General features: G+C 39.2%; 1 protein-coding gene across 1 annotated transcript in view; it reads right to left on the bottom strand.

The window, feature by feature from the left end:
- Positions 1–9,102: 9,102 nt before the first annotated feature.
- PKN2 (protein kinase N2) overlaps positions 9,103–11,360 on the bottom strand; it is a 150,570-nt gene continuing 148,312 nt past the window's right edge. Inside the window, exon 22 of the mRNA XM_008157786.3 lies at positions 9,103–11,283. Coding sequence (XP_008156008.1) covers positions 11,080–11,283 — 204 coding nt within the window. The 3' untranslated portion in view covers positions 9,103–11,079. The remainder of the gene's footprint in view (positions 11,284–11,360) is intronic.

Genomic DNA, 11,360 nt, shown 5'->3' with positions numbered 1-11,360 from the left:
GTTTTTGTTATAATTACATGTTATATTTAATTTATAATTTATAATGTATAATTACAAATAATGCATATTATTGCAGCTAATAAAGCTGATAGAAGTCCTTGTTTTCTGTTTTTTAAGAAATATATATTTAGTTGTGTGTTATATATATTTTTTAATTTTAATAAAGTCATGGAACTAGTAACAGCTGTTGACAACAAGAACATACTTAGTTTGCAGTTTTAAGGGTTTGTGTGACAATTTATATAGGGTGCTCCAGAAAAATGTATATACACTATAACAGCTGATGGCTCAACTTTGAAAATAAAGTATATTTTCATAAACTGCCTTTATAATTATTCAAAGTGTGTATATACATTTTTGGGGGACACCCTCTCTATGTATTAAAAAGCAAGAAGTGCCCTGGACCATGTTGCTCAGTGATTAAGGCATCGGACTGTGCACCAAAGGATTGTGAGTTTGATCCCTGGCCCTGGTCACTAATTGATGTTTCTCTCACATAGGTGTTCCTCTCTCTTTCTTTCTTCTCCCCTCCCTTCCACTCTTCTAATAATGGAAAAAAATATCTTTGGGTGAGGATTTAAAAAAAAGGCAAGAAGTGATGAATTGGACACTGAAAGGCACTGCCTTGATAAAAAAAATGTTTGTGTTTTTCCTCAGTGAGATTGAGCAGAGAATATGCTGATAGAGCAACAGATTTCAATTTTCAGATCTTAATGTTTCATTTTATAAAATCTGCATATACATAATTCTTTGTTACTTTTACTGCTTTGGACACTCATAGGGTAAAGAATATTTTAAATGGAGATTATTTGGCCTGAAAATGTCCAGGAATTTTTTTAATAAGCACCCTACCCTCAGGTGATTGTGAGGTGTAGGTGTGTTGCCTGTCACTTTGAGGAACAGATTTAAGGTTGCTTGACTGCTGGGCAACATAAGTGAAGACCAACAAAAGAATGCCTTTTCTCCAGCTAAGTTGGTGTGGCCCCCACACTGTGCTCACTGGAGGGTAAAGAGCAGAAGCAGTGCCAGCACTGGAGAATCCATCTCCCTCCTATCAACCTGCTGAATTACTAAAATCAAACTAGCACTTAAGAAAAGTGTTCACTATCTCAAATGTGCCGATAGAACATAACATCAACCAACTTGAACAAGCAAGTTTGTTTTCTCCAGAAACCAAACCAAACAAAAACTCAGAGTCATGGAAGACTGTGATCTAAATGATAGAAAATTCAAAATAGCCATGAAGAAACTCAACAAGATATAAGAAAACTCAGAAATGCAGTTCAATGGGTTCAGGAATATAATTAATGGACAGCAGGAGTACTTTACCAAAGATATTTAAACTGTAAAGAAAGAACCAATTCTGGAGCATAAGAAAAATGAGATGGAAAACGCATCAGAAAGCACTGAAATAGAACAGACCACATGGAGAATTGGCAAGCTCAAAAACAGAAGTGTAGAAATAATTCAGGTGGAAGACGAAGGAAAAAAATATGTGCTAGCTTTACTGTCTCACTTCAAACTGCAGAATTTATGGCCACAGAGCATGATAAGTGGTTAAGATGGAAAAGGCTTTAAATTTGTGGGTGGAAGACATGAATAAATTGTTCTGATTGATGGCATTGAGCCTATATGCAGACCAGCAACGAATCCCCTGAAACAAGCGGCACCATTGACTGCAAGGAAGGAATGATTACAATAAGGTATTTCAGGAGAGACCTCATTGACATAATTTTTATTACAGTGGTATTCTATCTAATAAAGAGCAAATATGCTAATTGACCATCAAACCCTCACAAAGATGGTGGTGCCCACAGCCAATAAGGAGGGAATATGCTGATTGACTGTCACACCCTCAAAGATGGCAGCGCCCAGTCCCCTCAGCTCCGCGTGCCTGCCTCTGGAGTCCCCCATTCCCCTCAGCTGCCCAGCCACCCAGGGCCGGCCCGAGGAGCAGCGCAAGCCTCGGATGGTGGCTGCCCAGCCACCCGAGGGTCAGGTAACCAGGGCCGGCCTAGGCTTGCGCTGCCGGCAGTGGCAGCAGCAGAGGTGTGATGGGGGCGTTGCCTTCTCCTGATTGTCCAGTTGCCTCCCGCCCCTGAGGGCTCCCAGACTGTGAGAGGGGGCAGGCCGAGCTGAGGGACCCCCCCTCCCTCCAGTGCATGAATTTTCATGCGCTGGACCTCTAGTATTGTTATAATTGTTCTATTTTATGCTTATGGCTATTAATCTCATACTGTGCCTAATTTATAAATTAAGCTTTATTATAAGTATGTATGTACAGAAAAAAAAACAGTATGTAAGATTTGATACTATCTGAGGTTTTAGGCATCCACTAGAATTCTTGGAATACGTCTCTCACGAATGGGTGGAGAACTACTGTACCTACAATATAATACATTCTAAACCAGCTATTGGTCATGACTTTTACTCATCTCTTGAGGTGTGAAAAACTCTTCATACATAGGTGGACATCCACCATGTTCATAGCCAGCTTCTGTCTGAGCCTACATTTTAGCAAGTTAGGAATAGTAGTGGCCATCACAAAGTGGATTCCTCCTGTGCATGCTAACATTTTTAAAGTAGTTGAAATCTTGGTTAATATGGCCCCTTCCATCTGGGTATTTAAAACAGTCACTCAAAGAAAAATGAAAAATAAGTCACTGGAAGCCACTTTCATTGACAATTACACTGAGTTCAAGGATTTGATTGTTTCATGGATTCTAAGGTTGAGCCCTCTGGTCCAATACCCCCATTTTGTAGATCAGAGACATCTAGAGAAACTGAAAGTTCTGTCCAAGTTCACCTAATAGCAAGAGGCGGGACTAACTCAGGTCTCTTGATCACTCAATCCAGTCAGTGCTCTTTCTACTAAACCCACTATTGAAACTTACTTCAGAGGAGGCTGCCTCAAGATGAATTTTAGTTGTAGCTCCCAAACAAAATTCTGTTCCATTACTAGATTAACAGAATTATTCAATGCAATACTTTTATCAGGATTCTTGGGGAAAGCACTTCAGAGTTGAGTTTTTAACCTTTTGCACTCGGATGTCGAGTGTGACTCCACACCATTAGCATCGATAGCAGCTCTTTTTATACTCTTTGAATGTATCAATAATTTGAAATATAAAAAATCCAAGTAAGTTTGTATGAAAAGAAACTCCAGTTTTTCTACTGCTGTGCTTTGTAAAATCTGGGGTATTTAAAAAAATTAAATCCCGAGTAGAATAAAGGAATCGAGAAAAAGCAAGCGAGTGCAAAGGTTTAAAATATTTAAAAATCAGTCCAGGTGTCAAGGAGTTAATAGCTGTAAGTTGTTCTTTACTTCTTCCAAAATAAATGCTTCTTAAACAAGATACCTCTTGATAGTAAGCCTTTGTGTTCAAAGCAACACATGTACTTTACCCATGGTTGTCTTTGGTTTCTGAGCTAATTTTGTATTGCAGGTGCAAGATTTACTTTAATTATCAAGATGAACAGCTGAGAGGGTCAGCTTATTACCCATCTGGTCCTAATCCAGCCCAGAGGCCTCTGTGCCCATGCCAATAGTTCCAATTGTCAATGGCCCTGACTTTTCCTGTTGCTGAAGTTTTAATCTCATCTGCCACTCGAGCTCCTGAAAGGTCCCCTCCACTCTCTCCCGGATATTTACACATGCACAGTCCTTTCATCGGGATCTCAAGATATCAAGGTGTCACTGCAAACGCATCATTCAGCTGATCTTTAGCCCCAGAGGCCCCACATCTCTCACAAACATAAACTTCCATTCATAACCCTTGCTGGCATTTCTTGGCCAGGGGGACTTTTCACTGCCATTCTAGGATGCTCAAACTTGCACTTGGTGAAAAAGGAGGGAAAATGTGAGCATAAAGCTTTTCTTTTCCTCTGCAGAATATCAGAACAATTCTGATGCTTTCTCTCATCTGCAGCAGCCTATGAAAGGATGTTTGAGAGCTCTGAGAAAGAAGGAGTATCACTGGTATGCTAAGTACATAGCAAGAGCAAGAACAAACTAGAAGTGATGCCCTGTTGAATTTGAGATTCTGCCAAAGGACAGTTTGCTTTAAACTGACGTGACAAAGTAAAAAGCCATAAAAGAATTGGGTCTATAGCTCTTAGAAATGCTGGAAAGGCTACGGTGTTCTTTACTGTTCCAAAAGGCAGGTCTCTGATGTAAAAGTTATACGGAGCTTCCGGATGAACACATCACATTGAATACCTCACTGCAGGTATTTTATCAGACGTGCTGTATTGTCAGAGATTTCTCTGGAATGGCCCTAACCGTGTCTGTGGTTCCTTCCTCTCCGTGGCTGAGACATCAGACAAGTTAATGATGGACGAAGAGCTTTCAATTTCCTCCTACATTGCTGTGGCCCAACAAGTATCTGCTGTGTAATTGACTTCTCCTACTGTTTTAGTCTCCCATCCAAGTACTAACCAGGCCCAACCCTGCTTAGCTTCTGAGAGCAGACGAGATCGGGCGCCTTCAGGGTGGTATGGCCATAGACTCTCCTACTGTTTTAGTTTGTTCAGCTGAGGGGTGGTCTGCTCTTCAGGACACATCAGGGGTCCAGATTTTGGCCGATAACACATTTTAACTCTGTGCTTGAGTCTATCACTTTTTTTTTTTCTATCTGCATATTAGAGATGATGGATATTCTAGGGCCACTCAAAGTCTCTTGAAGGCCCTCCAAGCAGCATGACATCAAACAGTGTAGTCCAGGGTCTTCTATAGACCTCAGAAATAGCCCCCAGCTCGCTTCTTCTCTGATTATGTGGAGTACCACTGAAGATTTTGTTTGAAAAGGTACAAATGAATGCCTTACTCTAACTCCTTTATTTTACATTAGGGTGAAATGTTCATATATCATTAGTAAGGTGAAATAACTTGTCCCAAGTCACACTACTAGATACTACAAAAATGAGGACTAGTCCCAGGCCTCTTGCTACCTCCATGTGCTGATTTTCAAAATGCTTCTCGTTTCAAGTGACCACATGAATGTGGACGTTCTCTGTAGATCCAGAAGGACAACTTAAACAAGGAGTGGCTCTTGTCATAGGAACACCCTTGTTATATTGCAGCCCACTTGCAACTCACATTAACAACTGATCTTAGGATGGATCTCAATCACTAGTAAAAACTTATTATTGTAAAAGCTTTGTATAGAACAAAGCAGCCATTTATTCTCCACTATGTAGACCCTGGAGATGCAAGATACTAGAGGTGAATAAGGCATGCCCTGCACTGATGCATTAGACAAGACAGAGGTGTGTGCAGAGGCCAAGGGGGTCAGAGAGGAGGAAACACTCATTCTGCCTGTGTGGAAAGAGCAGGGCACAAAATGTAAAAACAACAACAACAACAACAAAAAAGCCCTATAACTTTTTACTTAAAAATGGCCCTTGAAGGATGGGTGGAAATCGTATTGGTGGAGAACATTCATGTGATGGGGTCAGTATATGGTCTCTTAGGCCACATGATGTCAGTCCAGTCCTTTGTTTCTACCACCTAAATACACCTTTTCCTCACACAGAAGTGCCATATCCTAGCTTATGTCTTTACTAGAGGCCTGGTGCATGAAATTCGTTCACGGGGTGCGGGGGCTGTCCCCCTCAGCCCAGCCTGTATCATCTCCAATCTGGGACATCCCTCTCACAATCCAGGACTGCTGGCTCCCAACCGCTCGCCTGCCTGCCTGATTGCCCCTATCTGCTTCTGCCTGCCAGTCTGATCACCCCCTAACCACTCCCCTGTCAGCCTGATTGACGCCTAACTGCTCCCCTGCCAGCCTGATTGCCCCTAACTGCCCTCCCTTGCTGGCCATCTTGTGCCCACATGGGGGCGGCCATCTTGTGTGTTGGAGTGATGGTCAGTTTGCATATTACCTCTTTATTAGATAGGGTCATTTCTCACCATTACTGAAGAGGTCCCAAGCTCATGCCTGCCTTCAGTCTTTACCCTCTCCCTTCTCCACATGGCAATCTAATCACATCCCAGCTGAAGATGTTGCCGTGGCTCTGAGGCAGAGGTGACTTATCAGAAAGCTGAAGAAACCTGAGGTGTACCTGTGCAGGTCCCTGCCAAGGCTCTGAATACAGTAGCCATAAATATATTATGGATTTCTTTAAGAGGACCCCCCAAAAGTATCCACACTTCCAGTACCATAAAATTTATATCTGCCCTGTGATAACCTTCTGAATAGTGCCTACACATCTGCACAATAGGATCCTTTCTTTCCTAACCTCTACTCACCTTGTGGTTTATACACACAGTCCAGGAACAGTGAATTCTCTTCCTCATTAAGTACCACATTCTTTCATCTGTGGCAAACTCCAATCTTCCTCCCCCACTTAGAAGCCTTCACTGACTCCCCGCCTGGGTCTCTGACACACTCCCAGAGCACCTTGGAGTCTGAATCACACTAATGTCATTGCTAAGTGATGTATACGTACCCCTACTGAACTGTAGGCTCTACAGAGCCTTGTCCGCACCGAGCACCATTCCCGGTGACCAGTAATAGGGGATCAATATTTATTGAATGACTAAACACCAGACCATGTATTTAGTTAACCTCAATTTGTGAAAGGCCTTTGTTCCCATCCTGAGAAGCTTTCCTTTAGAAAGTACCATTCTACTTTAGAAAGAGAGTGACTTTCAAACTAGAACTTGAGGATTTTAGCACAAAACCTAAGTTCTGCTATAGTAAGGTTGTCCTCATAATGGTGTTGCTGGAGGAGTCCATCCCAGGCAACCCCACTTCTTTTGGGTGTCTGCATTTCCAAACCAGCTCCCTGCCACTCTGGCTTTTACCCTTTTCAACTTCCTACTTCTCTGGCCGACTATGTGGACTCAGCTTCCAGTCCCAACCTCTGAGTAGTCTCGCTTTTGTGCTTAGGCACTCCATAACTCTTGGTCTGAAGCCTTAGCTCATCCAGATTCATGCTCAAGTTTGTTTGCTGTTGGAGTGAAGGGTTGCCAGAGACCACTCCTACCTTCAATAAAACTAGAAATGCCTCAAATTATGGATGTCTTCTTAGAGCTTCTCCTTAGTCATAAACAATTATGTAAGATTTTTAACACTTATAAGTTATTTAAAAGCTTACCTCTATTAATATATGTATACATTTATATACATGTTTATAAATACATATATACGCACGTTTATAAATACATACATATATATACATATACACTGAGTGGCCAGATTATTATGACCACCCATCAGTACTTCGTTGGGCCACCTTTTGCCTTCAATACTGTGACGATTCTTCTTGGCATTGACTCCACGAGATGTTGAAAGGTGATGCGAGGAATCTGACACCATGCCTGATGAATAGCACTGTCCAGTTCTGTGAGATTTGATGGTTGTGGAACCAGCTGCCTGATGGCTCTTTTAACTTCGTCCCACAAATGCTCAATTGGATTGAGATCTGGTGATTGTGGGGGCCACCTAAGCAAGGGAAAGTCTCCCTCATGTTCTTGAAACCACTCGTGCACAATACGAGCACCGTGGCATGGCGCATTGTCTTGTTGGAAGAAGCCATCTCCATTGGGATACGCCATCAACATGATAGGATGAACTTGATTAGCAACGACACTTAGGTATGTTGTGCTATTCAGACATTGTTCCACACGAATTAAAGGGCCCAAACCATGCCAGGAAAACATGTATCAGAGCATAACACTGCCACACCAGCTTGAAGGGCTGTACTCATGCATGTGGGGTGCATGCTTTCATGGTGTTTCTGCAAAATTCGTACTCTGCCATCTGCATGATGCAACTGGAAACGTGATTCATCGGACCACATGACTCTTTTCCAATGCTCGACTGTCCAATCATGGTGTTCCTGTGCGAATTGGAGACATTTTATCTTGGTAACTGCAGATAGCAAAGGTGTTCAAACAGGCCTTCAGCTTCCATATCCCATACGATGAAGTGTACGGCTAATTTGCCTACAAACATCAGGTGGTCATAATAATTTGGCCACTCAGTGTATATGTACATGCATATACACAAGTAAGGTTAATATCTTAGACAAACACTAGATCTCAAAATATAGTTTGAAGAATTCTAAATTATTTGCTCCTTTGGGTTTCTCATGCTCACCCTGTTTTCTGGGGAGACCAGCAGCACCTGTAAAAATTTTGTTAGATTTAAATCTATAGTGTAGCATTTATCTAATTAACCTGTATTAACAATTTCCATTGACCCCCAACTTGTGTTACAGAAACATGGATCATTTTATAGTTCTAAAATATGTCACTTGTAATTTTTGAGTGACTATAAAATGCTAATATTCTGTTTACATTTACCTATTTTCTGAAAGGTAAGGTCTTAAAATAAGTTAACTTCAAACAAGAAAAAAGTACATATAATATGGTGCTTGCATTTTAGCATTAATGCATACTATTCTTTATTTATGAAGACTTTGATGCTTTTCCCCCTACCTTTTATCCTCAGTGTCTAGTACACAGAAGGCTTTCCATCAATATCCATTGAATAGAATGGATAGATGCTACTGACCCTACAGGAGTAAGATGCAAAATTTGCCCATTATTATCAGGGAAGAGAATCTGCTGTGACTCTTCATGATTTTGCCCTTCCCCAGGACAAAAAGTACTTGCAAGAAGGCCTAACTAAAGTTAACATCTTTGAGATCTTGAATACAGTAAAGCCAACACATATTTTGATCAATGGGAAATTTTAAAAAAGAAATAATACTTAAAACCAAAGTTACAAATTGCAATCTATTTAAACTTTAATTTGTGCATCTGTGGTAATTTATGACTGCAAAACACTTCTTTCTTAGAATGACATAATTAAAGGCACATTTCATTTGAATGTATAGTGTACCATTCTAAAATATTTTAATTTCCTCACAAAGTGCTTGAGCAGTCACTTACACATACAGTAATAGCAAAATATATTTACACTCTATAGAGTTTAAAAATTTTAAATCTGACTAAAATATATATATATATGTTTAAAACTACAGAAAAAATTAGTGCTTTCTTCAGCTTAATGTTGTGAATATACCCTGCCCTCTAATTTTTTTTAGTGATTGGCTTCAATTAAAAAAAAACTTCTGTACACTGTGTAGTTACAAAAATGCCATCAGTTTTTAATGCTAAAAGCCTATTTCAGACATTGCTTTTTATGCATATTTGAGAACCTGAAAAGGTGAACAGACTGTACCTCAAAAGTATTTTGTGTGTGTTTTTTTAAATGTTGTGTTAATACTGTTTAAATTAAAGCCAGGCAATTAAGCTAAGATCCTCTATTGTCCTTTACCAAAAGTCAACTGTCATTTAAAAATAACTGGAAACAACATATTGCTCCTTCTAGAAGATTAACCCCCAAAGGATCTTGGGTAATAATCAACTTGAAAGGAAACATGAATTATCTCTGAACCATTTGAATTGTTCTCAGAGTACAGCAAAAACATGCCAACACCCTCTGGCAAGGCTGAAATATTTATAAATGTTTTTAGCTCAAGTCTCTGCTTTCATGTTTCTCATGATTTAAACTTGAACAGTTTTTAAGACATGAGATCACTGTGATTAAATGGTTAATTCAGAATGTTCAGTTAATAACTTGCTATTCCTGAGGTATGATGACCCTAATATGCTAAGCACAGAATCAAATATGTTATTATTGAACTAAGGAAAAACAATGAAGTCATGGACTAGAAGGGAAAAACAAATGAACAAACAAAAATATCCAAAACTCCAGGCAAATGGAAAGTCATGGCTTACAAAAAGACTTTCCTATAAGAGCATTCAAAAAGCCACGGAAGGATCCTCTGAAGAGTTGTAAAAAGTACTTGATCAAATTATTTTTGAGACTTTTGAGGTACAGCTTTAGTGTTATAATTTTTATAAAATATAGACTGTTTTATCAAAAATATTTATACATTCTGTTACAATATATTGCTTTTGCCCTTAGTAACTGCCAATATAAAATCTGGATCTAGTGGCCTAAAATGTACAAATGCACTTAACAAATGCGGGAGTTTGAGGTGTCTGCTTGGCCACTGTACAAAAGTGATGAAGTGGTGAAATTAAATAATAAACCAACATAGAATACATTACAACTTGCACATATACATGTTCACAGCATGTATACAATGATAACCCCTATGTTTTAACAAAGATATAGTTCCCTTCTACAGTAGACACAAGAACAAGATGAACTATGTTGATAAATGTACAATGAATATCAAAAGAAGCAGTAATGAGTTCACTGATTTTGGAGGAAAGTATGCTTGAACATGCTGAGTGTTTAGACTTTGGGAATGCATACAGGTAACACAGTATCTTGGTTCAGGCTAATCAGAAGTTCTCATTCTTAACATTTTAAGTAAATGCTGATGTTTAGTTGTTCTTGTTCATTTCATGGTTTAATAAACAAGTGTTTGGCAAGTAGCTCTGTTGAAAAGCTGTGAGGTTCTGTTAAATGGTTGGTAAAGATAAGGCAATAAAAGTTTTCTCCTAATAAATATAAAAAATTTATAAAACAAGACATCAATTCATTTCATTAAAAAAGGCCTAAAAATGAGCACTAACTACCACTACTTTTTTTTTGATATTTCAGTTATTTCTTTAAAAAAATAAGAGCATTTGCCTTATTCAAACAGAATCATATGTCTGACTAGTAACAGCATCCCAAGCCTTTTGTTCATTTAAAAAATTCAGCTAAGTGAAGTTAATTGATTCATTTTCCTTCCACTTAAGGCAGGCAGGCATACAGCCAAACTAGGGACTATAGAAGGGCATATTTGTGTTTTTTTTTTTTTAAAGACCATTGATCCAAAAGTATTTGTTTGTGATAGATTTTCACGCCTGATGTTCATTCAGCTTAAACTTCATGAAACTGTTTCCAGTGCTCAGATTTACATTGAGAATACATCAAGAAGCTACTTTTCAGAAGATATTAGAAGTACTTTAAAACAAATCTTCATGTGTTTTAAAAAAAACAGACTCAGAAGCTACTGGTGGCACAGAGAGCAAATGAAGAGTTGCTATTTTTAAGAGGTCATCTTGTAGTCAGTCTGCTTGGTTTCACAGTGGGTAGGAACTTAACACCAATCAGCAATGTAGTCAAAATCTCTGAACATTTCTTGCTCCTCTTCTGAAAGTATCCTTGGTTCTCGAGGTGGAGTCAGAATAGGTACTTCTGAGGTAAATTCATCATCAAAGTTACTAACATCTTCCCTTCCTCGAATGGTAGGTACAAATGGCGGCTTTACTTTTTTGTCCATCAGAGCACTCCAATCAATTAGCTGAATTACAAAATATAAAATGTCCAGTTTAGTTTCCTACTCCTAATGGCTATAGTTTCAGAAAAAATTCTAAACTT

This window comes from Eptesicus fuscus, chromosome 9 (genome assembly GCF_027574615.1).
Source record: "Eptesicus fuscus isolate TK198812 chromosome 9, DD_ASM_mEF_20220401, whole genome shotgun sequence".
Classification (NCBI taxonomy): Eukaryota; Metazoa; Chordata; class Mammalia; order Chiroptera; family Vespertilionidae; genus Eptesicus; species Eptesicus fuscus.
The sequence above is the reverse complement of the archived record's forward strand: the minus strand, read 5'-3'. Positions and strand labels throughout refer to the sequence as shown.